Raw genomic sequence first — 23,339 nt, forward strand, 5'->3', positions numbered from 1 at the left:
TGGGATTGGAATGAAAACAGACCTTTTCCAGTCCTGTGGCCACTGCTGTGTTTTCCAAATTTGCTGGCATAGTGAGTGCAGCACTTTCACAGCATCATCTTCCAGTATTTGAAATAGCTCAACTGGAATGCCATCACCTCCACTAGCTTTGTTTGTAGTGATGCTTTCTAAGGCCCACTTGACTTCACATTCCAGGATGTCTGGCTCTAGGTCAGTGATCACACTATCGTGATTATCTGGGTCATGAACATCTTTTTTGACTAGTTCTTCTGTGTATTCTTGCCACCTCTTCTTAATATCTTCTGCTTCTGTTAGGTCCATACCATTTCTGTCCTTTATCGAGCCCATCTTTGCATGAAATGTTCCCTTGGTATCTCTAATTTTCTTGAAGAGATCCCTAGTCTTTCCCATTCTGTTGTTTTCCTCTATTTTTTTGCATTGATTGCTGAGGAAGGCTTTCTTATCTCTTCTTGTTATTCTTTGGAACTCTGCATTCAGGTGCTTATCTCTTTCCTTTTCTCCTTTGCTTTTCGCTTCTCTTCTTTTCACAGCTGTTTGTAAGGTCTCCTCAGACAGCCATTTTGCTTTTTTGCATTTCTTTTCTATGGGAATGGTCTTGATCCCTGTCTCCTGTACAATGTTAGGAACCTCCGTCCATAGTTCATCAGGCACTCTATCTATCAGATCTAGTCCCTTAAATCTATTTCTGACTTCCACTGTATAATCTTAAGGGATTTGATTTAGGTCATACCTGAATGGTCTAGTGGTTTTCCCTACTTTCTTCAATTTAAGTCTGAATTTGGCAATAAGGAGTTCATGATCTGAGCCACAGTCAGCTCCTGGTCTTGTTTTTGTTGACTGTATACAGCTTCTCCATCAGAATACATCCTGTGAAATGTATTTCACAGACTGGATGAATCACAAGCTGGAATCAAAACTGCTGGGAGAATTATCAACCGCCTAAGATATGCAGAAGATACCATTCTAATGGCAGAAAGCAAAGAGGAACTAAGGAGCCTCTAGATAAAGGTGAAAGATAGTGAAAAAGCTGGCTTACAACTTAACATTCAAAAAAGATCATAGCATCCAGTCCCTCCATGGGGAGATAGTGGAAACAGTGACAGATTTTCTTTTCTGGGGCTCCAAGATCACTGCAGACAGTGACTGCAGCCATGAAATTAAAAGACACTTGGTCCTCAGAAGGAAAGCTATGCCAAACCTAGACAGCATATTAAAAATCAGAGACATCACCTTGCCAACAAAGGTCCATCTAGTCAAAGCTATGGTTTTTCCAGTAGTCATGTATGGATGTGAGGGTTGGACTATAAAGAAGGCTGAGCACCAAGAATTGATGCTTTTGAATTGTGGTGCTGGAGAAGACTCTTGAGAGTCCCTTGGACTGCAAGGAAATCAAACCAGTCAATCCTAAAAGAAATCAACCCTGAATATTCGCTGGAAGTACTCATAATGAAGTTTCAATACTTTGGCCACCTGATGTGAAGAGATGGCTCATTGGAAAAGACCTTGATGTTGGGAAAGACTGAGGGCAGGAGAAGTGGGTGACAGAGTTTTAGATGGCTGGATACTATCACCATCAATGGACCTGAGTTTCAGCAAACTCCGAGAGATAGTGAAGGACAGGGAAGCCTGGTGTGCTGCAGCCCATGGGGTCGCAAAGAGTTGGACATGACTTAGCAACTAAATAACAACAACAGAAACACAGTCCCTTTTTATCCTAGTTTCAGATGGAAAACAAAAGAGAAAATATAGACAACAATGACGTATTATAAACTTCAGTACTGCTAAGAGACAAGATCTTAACCGTTCCTATCACAAAAAGAAGTAAAATGATAATTATGTGATATGACAGAGGTGTTAGTCGCTCAGTCATGTCTCTTTGCAACGCCATAGACTGTAGCCCTCCAGGCTCCTCTGTCCGTGGACTTTCCCAGCCAAGAATACTGGAGTGGGTTGCCATTCCCTTCTCCAGGGGATCTTCCCAACCCAGGGATCGAACCTGGGTCTCCCACGTTGCAGCCAAATTCTTTACCATCTGAGCCACCAGGGAAGTTCATGACAGAGGAATAGTAGTAATCATTTTGCAATATGTAAACCTATCAAATAAACACCTTATCCTACACAATGTACACCTTAAAACTTACACAACATATCAATTATATCTCAGTAAAAATAAATTTTAAGAAAGAGAAAAACTTGCCCCCTTACCAGGTTCTGTTTGTAAACATATTTAGAATTATACCTTAGATACCACATAAGAATCAAACATGTGGGTCCACCTAGGAAATCATTGAACAGCTCCTAAAGAGTCAAACTAGGAGAAATGATTGGTAAGAATGCTTCAGTTTGAAGCTGCACAAAGGAAGGGATTTTGTGCTCCAGTGAGCCCATAAAGGGGTGGGGGAGGACGGGACACAGAAGGAGTAGAAGTGAAGCCATCTCATGGACTATGGGCCCTTTCTGAACCAGCCTGCAGGCTGCTGGAGAGCTGGGCTGTGGGACGGCTGAGCTGCGGGATAGCTGCAGGACCCACGAAGGGCAGTGCAGGGGCACAGGCATGCGGGCATCCAGGCTGGGCACTCTCACTGCCTGCCCCACACAGTCCTGTTCTGGTACTGAGTACACAGACCATAGCACCTCACAGAGGGTGCTGGCAGCACCACAGGAACCAGGAGTGGCAAATATTGCAACAAACCACGTGCTAACTCCTCTTCTGGGACAAATGGATCCAGAGGGGCAGACCATGCAGTGGGCCGACGCATGGGAACAAGGGCCACTGACATGTACAAAATGCAAGCGAGCCCTCATCTATATCCAAGAATGAAATTTTCATTGAGATTAACAGCTGTACCTTCAGAGCTCCCCAATCTGCCCCACGTCGAGGGGAACAGAACCCTTTAGTTGCTCTCCTGCCTGCCTGACTGCTCTGTTCTCCCACTTGTTCTTTCTCCTCTTGGCCCCACAGAATCTCTCAAAGGCTTCTCTCTGAACAGCTTATCTACATCTTTTTTATTCATTTAATACTCCTTATACCATTTGTTTCCCTATGAAATCTATAATATTTGTGTAAGGTTCAGAATCATTCACAAGAGCACCCTCACGCCTGACAGAACATGCAGGGTCGAGGGGTCCCCAAAATCACCCTCACTACTGGCACCAGGTGCAGCTTTGGAGGGTCCCAACACCATGCTCAGTTCCAGGAATTAGCAGTATGTGGCAAGAACTCACCAAAGACACTAAGGGCAGTTATACTTGTGGTTACAATTTATTACAGCAGAGGGGTTACAAATCAATGTCAGTCGAGGAAAGAGACACCGAGGGCAGAATCAAGGAGGGTCTCAAATTCAGAGCTTCTAAGCGTCCTCTCCCAATACGCAGTGTCGGTGTTAATGACACACGACAATGTACACCTAGTATTGCCAACCAGAGAATGTCACCCAAGTCTTAGGGTCTGGAATTTTCATTAGGGATCTGCTATGCAGACATTATGGAAACTGTTGGACATTGCTGCCCTCTATGTCCAATAGTTTATCAATGATAAAGATGCTATCTCTGTAATGCTCTGCTTTTATCTTCTATTTTATATACCTTTTCTCTCTCTCCAAATCAAGTAATTTAAGATTTTAAATTAATCATCCTTAAGTATATACAGCACTTTCCTGGTCAAAATCTGCAATGGTTCCTCACTGCTAAGTTTTTTTTCTGCAAACATTTTTTTTTCTACCTACAAAGAAATATACGCTCAATGCAGAAAACAAATAAAAGACAAAGAAGCTAGAGAGAGAAATCCTACAATCTAGATATACAATTTCCTAATATTTGACAAATGTATATGCCCTAATTAATACAAAGAACAGTTCTCTAAAATTTCAGAAAGTTTTCTGATATAGTCTCCAACTAGTCTTTGTCAACTACATACATTGCAATTATTTTCTCCTAATCCGAAGCTGGCAGTTTCATTTTTTATGAAATCCAATTTCTAATTGTTTTAACCTTAACACTTCCTGCATTCTCTCTACAAAATCTCCCCCTACTTCAAGGTTGTGAAGACATCTACTGTTTTCCTTTGTAAGCCTTATGCTTTTCATTTTACTTTTAAATTCATGGGATTCATCATAACCTAATAAAGAGATGTATTTTTTTAAAGTCGACACATTTACTGTAAGATCAGAAACAAGATAAGGATGTCCAGTCCTACCGCTTTTATTCAATTTTGTGTGTGGAGCAATGAAGCAAAGAAAGAAACATAATGAATGCTAAGGAAAAGAAAACTATCTGTGTTGAAATGATAAATGACTGTGCAGAAAATACAAAAAATCTGCACATAGAACGCCAATAGAATTAGCAAACAAATTCAGCAGTTACAGGACACATGGTCAATGACTCAATTACATTTTACACACCATCAAAAAACAACTTCTAATAACAACAGCATTCAAAAAAAGAGAGAGAGAAAACCCAAAATTAAATATGCACAAGACCTCCACGTTGAAAACTTAGGGGGAAAAAAAAAAAAATCGCTGAAATTAAAGACATAAACAAACATGTTGCCAAGACTATGGCCCCAGAATCATATCCCAGTCCCTCCTCCAAATAGAAACCAATTACTCTTCTTTTTTCCTTTTTAAAAATATTTTTCTAGAAATCAATTACTCTTATCTAAGTTTCAGGCAGAAGCAGCAAAGAGGAAAGAAAAAAAAAAAAAAAAAGAACTGGTGAGAACCAACAAGCCTCAAGAGGATGGAAGGTGTGGCTTCCAGGAGACCATAGGCCTCATTATACACTCACTGTAATACATTAGCATGCTAAATAACACAACCCTCGGGGCCTTGACAGTTGGTGATTGCCATGATAACCAGAAAAGTGATTTAAACTGCCAAGAGGGCACAACTCAGGGACTTTCTGCCTCTCAGTCTGCCCGTGTGTCTATTCACACATACTGTACTCTTTTCCTCCTAAGAAATACTTTACTTGCCTCACTACTTTCCATCTTTGTGGAAATTCTTCCAAGTAAAGCTGAAAAGCCAGAGCCCTTGTCACTCACCATTAATCCAGTCTAGGATTTGATGTGTTCAACACTGCGACCCAGTCTCAGTCTCTGACTGGGAACCCAAGCCGCTGCAGGCACAGGCCACACAAGATCAAAAGTGTCTTCCTGAGTCTTTTGGCCCTTTTCAGCTCAAAATAAACCACACGCCAAAAAAGACTTTAGGGGTGGTAAGTTATGCTCTTCTGCAATAGATAAGAAGATTCAATGCTATTAAAGAAAGACATCTAAATTAACTGTATAAGCTGAGGCTGAAATTATACATAAATGCAAAGGAACTAGTTAAGTCAAAACCTATTCTGGAAAAGAAGCACAAAGTTGGAGGGCATCCACTACCCAGTTCAAGACTTACTATATAAAGCTACACAAATCAAGGCAGCACAGAGTAGGAGCATGAACAGACCAAAAGTGGAATGGAACAGAAAAGAGTCCATAAATAGACCCTAATACATATGGTAAACTTATTTACAAAGGCACCAGGCAATTCCATAGGGAGAAAGAAAAGTGTTTTTTCAACAGACGGTACTACAACAACTAGACATAAAAGTATAGAAAGAAGCCTCCACACTAACCTCATACCTACTGCTGACATTTTGGTATAGCTATTTCATCCTTAAACACATTTTTAAGAGAGGTGATCACACTACAAGAGTTCTTTTTTTTGGTCCAGCAGCTTGTGGGATCTCATTTCCTGACCAGGGATTAACCTGCACCCTCGGCACTGAAAACACCAGAGAAATGCCCACCCTCAACAACAAAGTTCAATTATTCTTAACTGGAAAGGCCCCCTTTTCATTTTCTATGAAGTCTTTTCTTTTACCTCTAATCAAATACAACCTCATTCCTTTAAAATCCTCACAAATTTTCCTTTTTCCTCCTCTTATAATTAACCACACAAAAAAATACAAAGAAAGGCACTTCAGTAGTTTCTTAGTCTGGTCCATTCAATCACTCCATATTCAGCAGACCACAGATTGTTTTCCCTCTGATTTATTCATGGAACGGGAACCTAGACAGACTCTTCCGTGAAGGAGCTTATATTCTACTAGCGAAGTCTATAAGGCCTTGAACTCCTAGAAAACACAGGCTGTTTCTCATTTACCCTTCCAATCACTGTAGTAAAATACAATACATATAGGAAAGCCTCAGAGAATTCCCTGGTTATGCAACTAAAGCTTAGTGATCAATAAATAGCCACATCATTAGTGATTCACAGCAGCAACAGGCCTGACAGTGCTGGAATCACCTCAGTCTCCGCAAAAGGAATATAATGAAGCCTCATGTAAAAAATTCACAGGCATATTACCTTCCTCATATAGATACGCAGAATCTCTTCTCAAGGCTTCAAGTAAGCCAAATTAAGCCAAGTAGTTTTTAAAAACACAGACTACCATGGTGAATTCAGTATGTATGCAGCGTTAGTGGTTTTAAGGAAAAGAACTGTGAATGAATAAAGTTTATTTTTTACTTTTAAAAACAACAGAAACTAAAGACTACATTTTTGGATGGACCTGGACTTACCAACTGAAGTAAATCACACAGAGAAAGAAAAATATCCTATGATGTCACTTATATAGGGAATCTTAAAAAAGATTAACTTAAGTTAATTAAGTTTAATTAAATCTGTGAAATGGACTCACAGACTTAGAAAATGAACTTATAGTTATGGAGGAGAAGGGTGAGGGGTTGGGATAGACTGGGAGTTTGGGATTGACAAGTATACACTGCTATATTTAAAACAGACAATCAACAAGGACCTACTGCAAAAAATAAATTAAATAAAAAAGACTATACTTCTGCACAGTTGCGTCTGGAAAACTTAAGGTGGAGCCTTATAGTATCAATTTTAGGAGCTTTATTTGGTGCATTTAACATAAGTGACAATTGCAAAATCCACTTCACCTGTGTAAGTGAAAAATATAGACTGTTAACCTGTTGGCCCTATGAAATTCTGCACTTGATATTTAGGATAGACTCTACCTTCATTACTTCTGTCAGGATGTTCTGCCTTGGCACTCAGTGGCATTCTTTTTCCTCTTCTGCTCATTGTGGTTTAATTCTGAGGACCATACGAGGGTAGAACATATTAAAAATTACAAAAATTTGTATAGGCAAACCATTTCTTTAAGTTGACGCCCAAATATTAAAATGTTATTTTTTGTATCATTTATAATCTTGTCACTGTCCACTTAACCAAGGTTGGTTAGATTTCAGTGAAAATTATCTTCCAGAGTAGTTTTTTAACTGGCATGGGAGGCTAACTTTACTACAATTAGTAGGTATGGTGCAGAGTTTCATACAAATGAGGTGTGCCAACAGTGTGATAATTTAGATGTATTTAAACATAAACAAAAAAGACAAATGCACAAACTTGCTGCATTAGATTACTGCTGCTTCTAGAACCCAGTTTCCTTTACTGATTTCAAAACAAAAGAAAAAATAACAATAAAGCTGTGCCTGAAAAAAAAAAGACTACACTTTCAATAAAATATTGCAGCTAAATGACACCATTTCTAAGTCAACTTGTGTAATGAATATTGCCTTTTTTCCTTAAAAAACAAGCAAACCTTAAAACTATAAAATAGTCATAAATCACAGATTGTGCGGAGAGAAGACCAATATGAACTTGTAACCAACATTAAATTTTGAGAATTACTAACATTCAACCAGCCTAAACTGTTCACAAATGGACAGTAAAAACACATGGTAAGGAGAGTTTGTATATAAGGAAGCCAGTCCACATTTTCAGCAGGCAACTATTCATATTATTTACCCTATGTTTGGAAGAAGATATTCCCAAATCCCTACTGAAGCTTTCTGAAGCACCGTGGATGATTTTAAGACAACTTAGAGCAGAAATGAAGGATCTATACTCTGATTTGTATGTCCTCCATGGCACGTCAACCTCCTCACTCTGACATGCCTTCTCAGACACACAGGTAACACCAGTACTCTCTTGCCCTTAGTTGAAGCTTAACACCAGAGACAATTTCTTCACCCAACCAAAAACACTTACTGCACAGTAGATGGTTCAAATGCAGTGGGATTAACAAAACATACTGCTCCTGACTATAGGAAATCAGTCAGATTGAGGAGAAGGAGATCAGAAACACAAAAATAAATGTATAATCACACATCATGAGTGCTAAGGGGGATGGGGTGGCGTGGGCACTACTATGGGTGATCAAGGGTCCTAAATAAGATGTGTCAGGGATTTGAAGAAGGAATAAGGAAACGACATGTTTTAGTACCAAGTCAGGCCACAACTATGTTGAAACCAATGTCTCCAGAAATAATGTTAAGTGACAAACTGCATAACGAATGTGCCAACTTAATCTAAAAATGATTTAGGAGAGCTACAAAACAGGATCTCTGAGGAAGTCAGTCGGTGCAGGCAGCATGATATATCAAAGCAATGTTCCTTCTTTCACCATTTACTAGTCCTTGGAGTACATGTGTGCTCAGAGTTCTGGGGAAATTTTAGAAGATAATGTAGTTCAAAGCAGTAATTCCTCTTTCACAGTAAATCAGTAATTCAGAGTAAAGTGAAGAGAAGGATCACTTCTTGCAGTTATAGCTTTGGAGTTTTGGACAAATGGTATGTGCCCCATGTGAGCCAACTTCAGCTTCAATGTGCAGAAAAAATCACTAAGTGAACTTGTTAAATACTTAAGAGTCCAGGTCCTACTCCCAAGGATTCCAACTCAAGATTCAGAGTCCAGCCTAGGAACATTCTGATGCAGGGGGTACAGGTCACGCTCTGAAAACCCACATTAGACTAAAATCTCCCCAGAGGAGGAAGTTTTGCACTGACAAGGAAGCTGTAAGTTTAAAAAAAATAAATAAACAAAGTGAGCAAGTATTACACAAGGGCCTCCTGGAACTGTTTACTTATAAGCTGACTCCATACCTGACCCCTGTTATCCTCTGAACTTGGAAGTAAAATCCAGAATAAACCACACAGCCTGCTGCTACAGTTACTGCCCCAGACAACTGACCAAAGGTAACCGATAAAAAACAAGGGGAGAAAGAAGCAGTGCTGACCACTGTCTTTGCAAGTCCATCACAAGTAAGGCAGTTAAGACCACTCAGGGGCCAGTATGTAAGTACAGATGGTAATACACACAAGAAGAGGATGACTGAACAAAAAAAGGACTGGCAAAAACAGAATTCGTACTTCAGAACAATCCTCTCTCTAGGTATCAGGTAACATGCCCTGATACACAGAAGCATATTTATCTCATTTTATTCCTCATAAAATCGTAGGTGATAGATACCATTACATATTTTATTATACAGACAGATGATATTATAGGAGAGATGAAGACACTCAAGCCTAGAACAAAGGGATTTGTCCAAGGATACAGAAATGGAGAGCAACAGGGCCAGGTTTTGACCCAAGTTTTGCAGATGCTGAAGTCCATACTCCCCCGGGACTCATGGGCAGGAACATGTTAGCTGTGAAGAAAGGGAAAGAGTCCCAGGCCACAGAGACTGCCAAGCACAATAGAAGGGAGCAATGAATAATGCATTAGCGACATCAGACCTTTAAACAGTGGCTTTTTTGTTAAAACAACGAACACTGCACATGCTCTGAATAAGGAAAGAGCTTTATCTTTACCTTAAGAGGTTAAAAAAAGGTAAAAAGTTAAGATACAAGTTGGTTGGTCATAAATGATTCAAAATTGCAGGAACTTAAAAGCTTACTGCAGCAAAAGGTGGGTGGTGGGATTCCAGGTGACTTTCCACACCATGACCCCCAAAATACTTATAACTCCTATAATGAACAAAAACGTCTTTTGTAAAGAGAGAGAAAAGGTGTGGTGTGTTTTGTTTCTGTTGATGTTTTCTTTTACTTCAGGACTATTAAGAAGTGGCTGGCAGGGCAGAGATTCTCTAAGAATGAAGATGAAGGAAACAAGTGAAGATGTGAAGTGACAGAGGAGAGAGAAGCCACATACACAGACTAAGCAAAACATACCCTTAGACTGTGAAGGGCAGCTCTCTCCTTCCATCTTCCTGAACACATCAGTACACAGCCATTAGATAGTGCCAAGCAACAAAGGATGTCTAAGAACAAGCTAGGTAATAAGGAAAGGGCAGACATGTCCAAAATGGCAGTGACAATGACTGGTGACTCTTACATACAAGGAAGTTGAATAAGTAAATATAATGAGGACAATGACAGCCAAATCTCTTACTGCCAAAGAAAGAAACTACAGATAGGCTAAGGAGAAAAATGAGCTGAATCTTCTGGTATTAAGAGTGGAAATGAGATATAATAAACTCATGGATTTTAATATATCTGTAAATAAAAACAGAAATACAAATCTAAAGGAAGTGTGTGTCTTTAGCTCTGTGCTAAGAGACTGAGAAGCAGGGACACCCAAAAAGTAATAGTCTCATTCTAATGCTCAGATCTTCTTTTCTAAATACTGTTATCTCCAGGGTGCATTGTGGAGAAAGCTGATTCCAGGCCTGGAGTAGGAAAATTACAAGATGAATACATCTTATTTGAAAATAAGAAAGGATTTAAGAATGAAAGGGACTTTTTCCATCAAGAGAAGGATAAAGAACACATGGCGTCTTATATATATATACACACACACATACACACACAATGGAATACTATACAACCACTAAAATGAATGGAATTTTGCCATTTGTAGAAACATGGACAGACATGGAGGGCATCATGCTAACTGAAATAAGAGAGAAAGATAAATACTGTAATGATATCACTTATATGAGAAACTTAAAAAATAAACCAGCAAATTAAAAAAACAAAAGGAAGCTGGCTCATAGATACAGAGAACAAAGTAATGGTTACAGGCTTGGGGTGGAGGAAGATACACAGCTGTAGGACTAGGAGGTACAAATTACCGGATATAAGACAGGTTCAAGGATGTACTGTACAACACAAGGAATATAGCCAAAATTTTGAAATAACTGTAAAGTATAACCTTTAAAACTGTATAAATTTTTTTAGTTAAAAGGGTTTACACGAAACTTAAAAAACATTAAATGAAACAAATGACACAGCTTCATAGGTAGTTTACAGAGTGACTTCTAATACACACTGAGTGAAAAAATAATGTATAGAACAAAAAAAGAATGATAGGTACTTTTCAAAAGGACACATAATCAACCTGAAGGGACTTCTAATGGCCAATTTGAGAAAATCAAAGCATCAAGACAAATAAGGAAAGTAACTGACTATAACCCACTGAATAAACAGAAAACCCATGAGTGAGTAAATTTAAGATACACAAACTGACAGATAAATGGATGGATGGATGGGAGGGAAGGAGAGATAGGATAGAGGGAAAGGAAGAAGCAAATAAATTTTCTGACAAAAGAATATTACACAGCTTCAAAGTTACTCTCAACAGACTGCTTATTAACTATGAGGGGGTAAAGAGCAATTTTACAATAGAGCGATCTGGCAAACACCATCCTGAACAAGTGGTTGACATCAATAGTACTGGTATAAATCAAAATCATGTACTATCTGATATGATGCAATGAGAAGAACACTTCTCACAGAACAACACTATTTTGTTATTCCAAATTGAGAAAGAGTATACAAAATAATTGGCCCACATCTTCAAAAATGTCAAAGTCATAAAAGTCAAGAAAAAAACTAAAGAACTGTTCCAGATCAAAGGAAGAAGAAAACAAAATAAATATAATGTGATTCTGCAATGGATTGGTTTCACATAAACAACACTATTGGGCAACTGGCAAAACCTGAGTGGGGTCCGAGGACTGAATGGTAGAAGTATATCAACATTAACTTCTTGACAGGTGTGTAGTGGTTAACACAGGAGAACGTACTTGACTGCCGGCAAAATATACTAAAGTACTCATGGGTGATAAAGCACCATGTTGGTAACTGAAACTCATCCACCTCCAGGGAGAAAGTTATCTATTCTAATGGATGGGGCAGGGCGGGGCGAGCCACAGTTCTTTTCCCAGACATTGCCAATCAACTCCATCAGCTCCTTGAAAGTGTTTATCAGTTATCTTAAACAACATGTTATGATCTATACCATAAAAGATCCAGGTGTGAGGCAAACAGATCTCATTCCAGTAGGGTGGAGCCTAACATTCTGCAGAGAACAGTTCTTTCACACCAGCCTGATACTTTGGCCTAAGAAGCACAATCTAAAGACAGCTGTCCACATCTTCTCTTCATATAACTTCATTTTCAAACCAAGAAATGCAGATTACAAGAGAGAGGAAGGAAAACATCTTTTTTTCCATATTAGAAGGCACAGACCTTTACCTGTGGGGTCATAATCACTAGTTATATAAATGCTACAGATAAATATTTCATTTTCTAAAGAAAACGCTGAAGAAATCACGTTAGACAGGAAGATTCCTTCTTGAAGTTTCATAGCAGAATGATAACTTTCGCTTCCTGGTAATTAAAAAGTACACTATTCTTCAACCAACACACAAATGACCTGAAATCACTAGCTAAATTGATACTAAGATACAAGAGAGACAGAGAGGCATTAACACTTTATGGCCTAAACAGTGTGTATTTCCAGCCATCTATCCTTAAGCCATCTATGGGGTCGCACAGAGTCGGACACGACTGAAGCGACTTAGCAGCATCATTAAGATATAAAATCTGATTAACATTTCCCATAATTTGTAGCAAATAAATGTCTTGTTAACTGTTCAGAAGCTAAGAATTCAAACTGTGATAATTGTCTGTTACAGAGAATTAAAGTCCAAGAGAGAAAGGTAAGTAACAAATGGACTGCCTTTCCTTTCTACTAGATTCTTGGGATCCAGTCTACACAGAGTATGAGGTCTGGATCAAATTATTTTCAATATTCATCATACAATATGCTTGCCTTTTAGCAGTTTAGCTGTATGCTCTTGGTCTTTACAAAACATAAATACAAGAACACTTCACCTGAATAATTTCTATGCATCCTGTGAAATCACAGCTGAAAACATAATCTACTATGTCACACAATGGCAGAACCCACAAAATAGGTTTTTTGTTGAGTACAGTGCCAGGAAAACCCTGTCTCCATAAACAAACGGGCAGATTTTCTTTCCACAGACAAAATACTATGTAACTCAATGCTATACAGAGAAAGGAAGAGCTCCTTGATAGTCTTGGCAGCCAGGAAACTTATATCCAATGTAATGAACAACAGACTGGCTCCCCCAGTAGGAGTCTGGTAGTGGTAGGTGTTCAGTCACTCAGTCAGATCTGACTCCCTGTGATCCCATGGACTGCAGCACACTCATTTCCTTCACTCTCTCTCGGAGTTTGGCAAACTTATGTCCATTGAGTTGGTGATGCTATCGAGCCATCTCATCCTCTGCCATTTCCTTCTCCTTTTACCCTCAATCTTTCCCAGTACTAGGGTCTTTTCAAATGAGCCAGCTCTTCACATCAGGTGGCCAAAGTATTGGAGCTTCAGCATCAGTCCTTCCAGTAAATATTCAGGGTTGATTTCCTTTAGGATTGACTGGTTGGATCTCCTTGCTGTCCAAAGCACTCTCAAGAGTCTTCTCCAGCACCACAATTCAAAAGCATCAGTTCTTCAGTTCTCAACCTATTTTCTATGTTCTTCTCAGATGGCTTATTTTGTTTTTATATTTAAGTATCCTGCTGTATACCATCTTTAATTCTGTCAGCAGATTTAAATCTTGAAATTACTCAGTATATGTATGTGCACCTATGTATTTCACTTTCTCTCTCTTAAGAAAATTTTCCTTCTGATATCTCTCATATTTTCTGGTATCATTTTATACTAAACAATCTAAAAAATTTTTAACAATATTGACATCAAGTAGTCTGCATCATTAACTCCCTTTGTCCTTACCCCCAACAAATCATGGGATGGCCCGGGGGGGAAGGCAAGCACATCACCTTTGCAGTAGTCTGCGGGGTCCTCCTGCTCCTCATCGTCTGAGCCCAGAATCTCCTCCTCTGGCTCTGGTGGGGCAGGGTCCGGCAGAGGCGGCGGTGGTGGCGGAGGCGGCGGTGGAGGCACCAAGGGAGCTTTCTGCTGAGGCTCCGGCCTGAAACAAGAGGAGGGAGAATTCCTATTGACTCAGAAGGAAATCCTGCGTCATGAACACACTTTAGAGTTTCTTAATATGGAAAACAATATAACTTTTCACACACTAAGAGGAGATGCTGATTAATGTTATTTCATTTTAGGTGAATTCAAGTAAAGTTTCAAATCACAAGAGGGCTACCCTTGGCTGTCCTATTAGCCGACGAATATTTTTGCAGGCACATTTTCACTCAAGAGTTTCAATACTTCAATTAGATATATACTAATATCATGAATTGTAAGTGAAATAAGACAATCAGCCCCCCATGACATGTAATCTTGTTAGTTAGAACACATTCCCAGAGATTAGAAAAAAGAGGACAACAATCCTGGACATTAAAAAAAAAAAAAGTTTATTATCCATCATTTTTAAATCAAAATTCATTTACCCATTGAAACCATAGAAATGTGGTTAGGATTCTTGGATAACTCATAAAAGCCAACTAATGTTTACTGTAACTGATACATAGATATTTTCATTAAACAATTCAGTTATCTATCAACCTTACTTATCAAGACAAGAACATTGTTCCAAACTGGAAATTAAACAAAGAAAACATGTGAATGTAGTCTAATACAAATACAATTCATACATCAATGCAAAGTTTCCATGGGTCATTTCTGATTGTCACATAAAGCTAAATATTTAGTATACTCTTTACAAAAGATAGGAAAACCTATAACACTAAAAAGAAGCAAAAAACTTAAGAGGTTACAGATGTAAACCTTTCAAGTATCTAGAATACCTCAAGAATATATTAAATTTGCTCAAAAATAAGGCATTCATAATGCAACTCTATAAAATGAAGTTTCCACTTATAAAATTTAACTGCAATTTCTAGCCATATCCCAATGGGAAATCTTGAACCTCAAGACTCAACTGGATGCAGAATGTCCCTTGAGTTACAAGCTACCCTAACAACAGGACCACCATTGCTCTCCCTGAGCTGGCCATAGCTCTACAGGTATAAAGTGGGGAAGGAACTGATGCCAAGTAACAAGCACAATGGGATTTGGCTGTTAAACTGGTCCCCAGAAACAGGTTCAGTGGGATAGGCAGAGGGCCTCTAGTCTGGGGAGCAAGGAGTACTTCACAGGCACCAACAGGTAACAGCCATTTTTTGGAGGGAGCGGGGCTGCCTAGTACTGATGCCCCCTTTCTAAAAGCACCTTTTGGAACACGGTTACTCCTTGCAGAATGAAAGGCTGGCTCTAAATCCTCTCTCTTCACCGTGGTTCAGCCTAGGGTGTAGAGCCCTGAAAACCTGCTTGAGAAGGTCAGCCATCACAGGGTGCAAGCTCATTCCAGCTGCTAGCAAGAGGCAGAGACAGAGAAGCTGCCCTCTTTTAAGCTGAAACCCTAAATTCTTGCCAAATCTAAGATAGGCCCCAAATAGCCTTTATTACGTTGCCTTCAACCTAAGGTTGTTATAGCTCATCTGTGGTTTGTCATCAAAAACTCAAAAGTGCCACAGCAGATGAAGGAAGGCAACAGAAACACCAGCAGTCATAAGGATGGGGTGGGGATCACACCCCACAGTAACCTTAAAGGCCAACAATGGCAAGTATGATTACCTTTGACAGAACAACTAAGGAACATTTATAATCTGACAATGACTAGCACTGATTTTTACTTGCTAGAATTTAAGAAGACTCAAAGTTACAGCTCCCTGGGTAACAGACATTAGGACAATGGTGGTGATAGCATTCTGAGTTAACTGTGCCTCATGACGGAGCACTGAAAGGAAGTCATCACAACCAAACACCCACATCTCTGACAGAACATCCAAAAAAACCCCCAGGAGACCTTATGGAAGTGCAACCATCCTTCTGGCAGCTTTGCAACTGCTTATTTTCTTTTCTAACAGACATGACTTTCTTTAGTGAAAGTAAAATGGTTCCAGGGAAGAGAGGTCTGAGGAAGGGGATGTAGGAGAGGAACTTCACCAGTTTCACCACTTCCCAAAGTGCAGAGGTTAGAGAAAAGGAGGCATGGGTGGAATCTATCTGACAAATTGGCTCAATCAGAAATACTTTACAAGTTGACTGCTTCTTCCTTAGAAATTTTACATGAAAGAAGAAAGAGATTCTCTAAATTTAAAAAACAGAACAAAGAAAAAACAACACTGCATGTTACCTGTGGAGACTATGTAACAATTAGTAAAACTGAAGGATCTTGTTTCACTGATGGCAGAGTACTGCTATGCTCAACACCACTGAAACTTGGGCCAGATAGCTCACTGTTGTGGGTGCTGCTTCCTACTTTGTGGAATGCTATCAGCCTGGTCTCAAGCCACTGCATGCCAGTTGTGATCGTCAAAACACATCAAGAAAAAGCTATCCTAAATGTCCATCAACAGAGGAATGGATAAAGAAGATGTGGTACATATATATAGTGGAATATTACTCAGCCAAAAAAAGGGAATGAAATAATGCCATTTGCAGCAACGTGGATAGACCTAGAGATTTTCATACTGAGTGAAGTCAGTCAGAGAAAGACAAATATCATATGATACCACTTATACGTGAAATCTAAAAAAAAAGGGTACAAATCAAACAATTTACAAAACAGAAGTAGAGTCATGAATATAGAAAACAAACTTACAGTTACCAGGGGATGTGGGGAGGGTGGAGATACACTGGGAGATTGGGACTGACATACACACGCTGCTGCTGCTGCTAAGTCGCTTCAGTTGTGTCCGACTCAGCAACCCCATGGACTGCAGCCCACCAGGCTCCTCCGTCCATGGGGTTTCCAGGCAAAAGTACTGGAGTGGGGTGCCACTGCCTTCTCCGACATACACACACTACTACATATAAAATAAGTAACTAACAAGAACTTGCTCTATAGTACAGGAAACTCTACTCAATATTCTGCAATGTCCTACAAAGGAAAAGAAACTAAAAAAAGAAAAGGGTGAATTTATGTATAACTGGTTCACTTTGCTGTAAACCTAAAGCTAACACAACATTGTAAATCAACTGTATTCCAATAAAACATTTTTTCAAATCATCAAAAAAAACATGTCCAGACACTGACAAATCCAAGGATGCAGGGGCAAAATGATGCCCATGTGAGCACCTCTCATCAGTAGTATTTGTTATACACAGCTGCACTGCAATGGAGTACATTGTATCTGTGATACAGGAGGCAAGATTCTAGTTTTTCACAGGCCCATTTTGTCTAGTTTGAGAGGCTTAGGTATCTTTATCATAATATATGTCTCTCAATTATTCATGACCCATTTGGTGAGCTGCCATATCACTTAACAAAATTCTCAGACCCTCTGGTCTCAGGGAGGGTCACATTGAACAGCAGGCAGATAGTTACCCGAAAGCCAGTCCTATCAAGTTAAAGGGATGAGTCAGGGTACCCTGAAACACAGAGGAAGTTGAGTAATGTTCATGTAATATCTTGACCGGCTATCACATCAAAACATCTAGAACTGTGCTGTCTTCTGGCCCCATGTGGGTGCTGAACACTTAAATTGTGCCTTGTCCTAACTGAGATGTGCTCTAAATGTAAAATACATACTGAGTATCCAAGATTTAGTACAAAAAGTGAAATATTTGAATAATTTTATACTTATTACATGTTAAAATAATGTTTTAAACATAAATTATTAAAATGAAATTCAGCTACTTTTTATTTTTTTAATGTGGCTTCTAGAACTCTTTAAATTACAAATGAGGCCCACATTACATTTCTACTAGATGGTACTAGTCTAGACCCTCAGATTCAACAACAGCAGAGGAGTGGCTTGGCAGTGGTCATGCCAGTGAATAATTTCTTTCTAAGGTGTCTCCCAGTAATCTGCTTCACACCAATAACCACCAATTCTCAAATTACCCAGTTCATCATAGTAAGGTCAATATACTGTAATTGCCAAATGTTACAGCCCAGTCACTGACTCCTTCTCATCCCATCCAGCCTTGTTACTGCCTACCACACAGAAAAGGCATAATCATTTGTCTTAGAGCAACTGTACAGAAGAGAGAATGATGCCATATTGTTCTTAAGGCCGACTTCTTCAAAGTGGTCTCTGGTGGTTTCTACCACACTTAAAAGCTTGGTTAAAATCTCAACTGTTAAAAAAAAAAAAAAAAAATCAAGAGATTATCTCATCAAGTGCATAATCATGAAGTACATCAAGTGACATTAAAAAAAATTTCATTAATCCTACTGATAACCATCAAGACATTATTTCAAAACACAAACTGAAAAAATTATTCAGAATTACTAGGGAGTTCCCTGGCAGCCCAGTGGTTAGGACTAAGTGTTTTCAGTGCTATGCCCTGGGTTCAGTTCCTGGTTGGGGAACTAAGATTCTGCAATCCATGCAGTGGCCAAAAATTATTAGAATCATGTCAGATGCAGTGGGGGAGAGATAGGACAGGACATTAATATTTTCAACATCAGTGCCAACAAAACTAAATGGTGAAAAAATACTCTTTTCAACAAATGATCCTGACACAAATGATTATCTGTATATAAAAACAAAACAAAACAAAAAACAACAGAAAAATACCTGTGTGAGGCCTACCACACATAAACACATAATATTAACTCAAAATGAATAACTTGTGGGAAAAAATGAGTAAATCTCAATCACCTAAGGCTAGGCAATGCTTCTTAGACATGATACTAAAAGCATAAGCAATTTTAAAAAGATAAATTTAAAAATTAAGGAAAAGAAATAGAACAGATAATTCTCCAAAGAAGATATACAAATGACCAATAAGCACATGAAAATGTGTTCAACATCATTAATCATTTGAGCAAGGGAATTCAAAACTCCAATGAGATAATACTTCACATCCTACTTGAAGGTTATAATAATAATAATAATAATAATAATAAAAAACACAGTAACAAGTACTGTCAAGAATGAAGAAACTGAAGCCCTCGTACGCTGTAGCAGGAGTGTAACACAGCACCAGTTGTTTTGGAATATCTGATAGTTCTGAAGAAGGCTGAATTTAGAGTTTCCATGAGAGAAGTGAAAGTTGCTCAGCCATATCTGACTCCCTGCAATGCCATTGACTATATAGCTCACCAGGCTCCTCTGACCATGGGATTTCCCAAGCAAGAATACTGGAATGGGTAGACATTCCCTTTTCCAGAGATCTTCCCAACCCAGGGATAGAACTCAGGTCTTCTGCATTGCAGGCAGATTCTTTACCTTTTGAGCCACAAGGGAAGCCCATTAAAACCCAACAATCCCACTCACAGGTATATACTCAAGAGGAATGAAAACATTTGACCCACAAAATCTTGTGTAAAAATGTTCACAGAAGTGTTATTCATAATAGACAAAAAGTGGCAACAACCCAAATGTGCATCAACTGATAGATGGATAAATAAAACTGTATATCCTTAAAATATAATATTATTCAGCAAGAGAAAGAAATGAAGTGCTGATAATACACACTACAACATGGATGCCCCTTGAAAACATTATACTAAATGAAAAACTGACAAATTTATAGAGACTGAGTGAATTAATGGTTGCTTAGGGTTGGGAGCAAGGGAAAGAGAGAAGAGAAATGGAGACTGTTAACAGGTACAAGGGCTTCTTTAGGAGGCAGGAAAATGTTCTAATGTGGTGATGGTTACACAACCATGTGAATATACTAACAAATACTCAACTGCATACTTCAAGATATATGGTATGTGAATTATACCTCAAAAAGCTGGTTTTTAAAAAGCAGAAGCCTACAGAACTATATAATGCCTTTTAATATCCACTTTATACTTTAATAAAGCATACACTTCCAAGAAAAATCAGAAATATCGACATTTAAATTTAAGCAATCTATATGCAAGGTCTCTTTTACAACTGCCCAGTACATTTACAGTGAAAAGTAACATGCAGTTCTATAAAAAGTAGTCTGAGAGTCTATCTATTTAATAATAGTCTGAAGTTTACATAAGGCCCAAGTTATTTTTGCTTGCTTAGTTGCTCAGTCATGTCCTACTCTTTGTAACCCTTTGGACTGTAGCCTGCCAGGCTCCTCTGTCCATAGGATTTTTCAGGTAAGAATACTGGACTGGGTTGCCACTTTCTCCTCCAGGGGGTCTTTCCAACCCAGGGATCAAACCCACATCTCCTGTGTCTCCTGCACTGCAGGCGGATTCTTTACCCACTGAGCATTTGGGGAAGCCCCAGTAATTTAAGAATGTACCAATTCAGAGATTTCAGAATAAAAAATTTAGAAAGCACAGTCCCAATTTGTCATTCATACTTTTCACAAAGAACTATATTTACTTTGCCCTACATACAATATAACTAAATATCCTAATCATTACTCCAAATAGGGCTATCATAAAAATAGTAAAAAAAAAAAAACACAAAATATTTTTCTTTTAATATTACATTAGAAACAAAGATACATACATAAATACATAGAATTCTAAGATTATCATCTACACCATATTATATTTTTCATGTACATTTGCTCTACCAGAAAAAGGAGGAAAACACTGAACCACCCTAGCAAAACGCATGCATCATCTGCTCTATTTTGCCAAGGAAACCAGATAGGAGTTTCGATTTCCTTCCAGCTGCTATTTCTTTTCTATTCCAGCAGAGAAAAAGACTAGTAAACTTCACATTTGGCAGAAAAAGAAGTACGTTCCTTTGTTATCAGCTTAAATGGTAACTGACACAGTTTTAGAAATTAATTCATTTAATCATTAACCAAAACATAAAAAAGAAATTCCAAACCAATTTCTTCAGGTATTATTCTAGGGACATTCACATAAAGTCAAATTTCTTTTTCTTTCTTATGTTGACCACCCGGATTTAAAATTCACTCTCTTCTTCCCACCCTCCTTCTTACTCTCCCTCTCTTGGTGGCTACTGTCAGCCTGAGAAACATGCAATCTGGCACTTCTACTTAAGGATAGAATCAATCAATATACACTTTCTCTCAAAATAGCTTATCTTAAAAGGCTAGCTGCTATAGCACTGGGTAAAGTCACACAGCTAGGGGGTAAAAAGCCACAATGATTTCATGTATTCCTCTCCAATGAAAAGAGAATTTCTAATCTTTCTGTAAATTAAACCTAAATGTGAAGTGTCTGTGGTGGTAGGTAGAATTCTAAAATGAGCTCCAAAGCCCCTTACCCTGTGTAATTCCCTGTTCCTCTGGGTGTAGGCAGCCCTTGAATATGATATCACTCTTTCAATTATGTTATATGGCAAAAGGACAGCTACACTGGGTGGACCTGATCTAATCAAATGAACCTTTTTAAAGGAGAGTGAGTTCTCTGGTCACAGAAGCTGTCAGGGATGTGCTTGAGCTAGCCTGGAAAAGAGCAAATGTGTCATGAACTGCCTATTAGGGCCACACTGGAAGAAACTGCCAGTGGCCTCTAGGAGTGAGCATGGTCCCCAGCCAACAGCCAGAAGGCTAACAAGGACTTCAGTGCAAAGAAATGAGATCTGTCAATACCAGACATCTTACAAGAGGGCTTGAATCCCCAAATGAGAACAGCAGCCTTGGCCAACAGCATGGTTTCAGTCCAGTGTGCAGCCCTAACTTCTGACTTACAGAACTGTGAGCTGATAAACAGGTATTGTTTCAAGCTGCTAAGAATGTGGTAATTTGTTATGCAGCAATAGAAAATGAACAGAGCTGCCAAGTAAGAGAGTAGTTGACTTTAAATTATCAGATTTTGGCCTCAACAGTGAGATCTGGGTTGGGTTTGTTTTTTTAAGTAACTGAAATGATCAGAAGAATTAAGAATTGAGAACTAGTTCTCCTTGAGGCACAGGAAGGTTAAAAAAAAACAAAACTTTATGTTCCCAATTCTAACAGAAACAATCAAGTCAGACATTTTAGACGATTTTATATCTAAGGGTACACTGTCTTCTAGAACACAGAACACAGTTAGTGAAGATGTTAATCAAAGTAAACTACACCTTACATAACAAATGAGTTGAACGTTTGACCACCTGACAACATATGTATGGCAGAGCTATATACTTCTTATCCACTTTATTAACACCGTATATATAAGTTGTGGAGCCTGGCAGAACATGTTATTACTACTGAAGTACAGAAAGAGAAAACTTTAAACCAGAGCACAAAAAGCATGTAAAAATGGCATCCACTGATTCCACAAATACTCAGACAAGCATACAGCAAGTACCAGGACATACACCAGAGTGCAAAGGAGCCCAGCATTGAGGGAATGCATGGTCTAACAAGAGGGAGAGAAATTCCTATAAACACGTGGATATGGGAACATAATTAGCTCCTCTCAGTGTTGTCATGGAAGGTGAGGTGGCAGAGGGCTGAGCCACAAACATCTACATGTTGGGGGTGATTTTAGATATAGACCAGAATGAGGCACAGAGGGTGGAAGAGGGTGGCCACAGCCCAGGAAACAGGGTGATCAGAGGCATAAAGGTTCAGCATCAGTCAGCTGACAAGAGAAAAAAATTTACAGTTCTAAGGAATTTGGGCTTTATCCTGAAGGCAAATAGGAGCCACTGAAACACAATTTCAGGACCAGAGAGTTGTTCTCTGCAAAGAATATATGGAATTGGTATACAGAATGGATACAAAGGATAAAAAACAGAAGCAGGAAAACTAGTGAGGTATCCAAGGAGTTGATGATGCTGAAAACCTGAATTCAGAACTTAGTAATTCACTAACCGGAAGTGAGTGTTTGTCTCCTAGGTTGCTCATAGTAAGATATAAGATAGTTCAGTTGCTCAGTCGTGTCCAACTCTTTGTGACCCCATGAACCGCAGCACGCCAGGCCTCCCTGTCCATCACCAACTCTGGGAGTTCACCCAAACCCATATCCATAGAGTTGGTGATGCCATCCAGCCATCTCATCCTCTATCGTCCCCTTCTCCTCCTGCCCTCAATCCCTCCCAACATCAGGGTCTTTTCAAATGAGTCAGCTTTTCACATCAGGGGGCCAAAGTATTGGAGTTTCAGCTTCAACATCAGTCCTTCCAATGAACACCCAGGACTGATCTCCTTTAGAATGGACTTGTTGGATCTCCCTGCAGTCCCAGGGACTCCCAAGAGTCTTCTCCAACACCACAGTTCAAAAACATCAATTCTTCAGCACTCAGCTTTCTTTCTAGTCCAACTCTCACATCCATACATAACTACTGGAAAAACCATAGCCTTGACTAGACAGACCTTTGTTGGCAAAG

At 39.0% G+C, this 23,339-nt stretch overlaps 1 protein-coding gene across 20 annotated transcripts in view; it reads right to left on the reverse strand.

The window, feature by feature from the left end:
- The window catches only part of SRPK2 (SRSF protein kinase 2), a 247,745-nt gene that overhangs the window by 64,716 nt on the left and 159,690 nt on the right, over positions 1–23,339 (reverse strand). For 18 of the 20 annotated variants that reach the window (XR_009735873.1, XR_009735872.1, XR_009735871.1 and 15 more), the window contains one exon: positions 13,968–14,119. The exons of 1 other annotated variant lie outside the window; for it this stretch is intronic. Coding sequence is in view for 16 of the 19 variants with exons in the window: in XM_061413919.1 (XP_061269903.1) it covers positions 13,968–14,119 (152 nt within the window). In the remaining 3 variants the exon portion in view is untranslated. Of the gene's footprint in view, positions 1–7,045; positions 7,125–13,967; positions 14,120–23,339 lie in introns of all 20 variants that reach the window. One more of the 20 variants, XM_061413928.1, reaches the window with a different exon arrangement.

Source organism: Bos javanicus, chromosome 4 (assembly GCF_032452875.1).
Source record: "Bos javanicus breed banteng chromosome 4, ARS-OSU_banteng_1.0, whole genome shotgun sequence".
Lineage (NCBI taxonomy): Eukaryota > Metazoa > Chordata > Mammalia > Artiodactyla > Bovidae > Bos > Bos javanicus.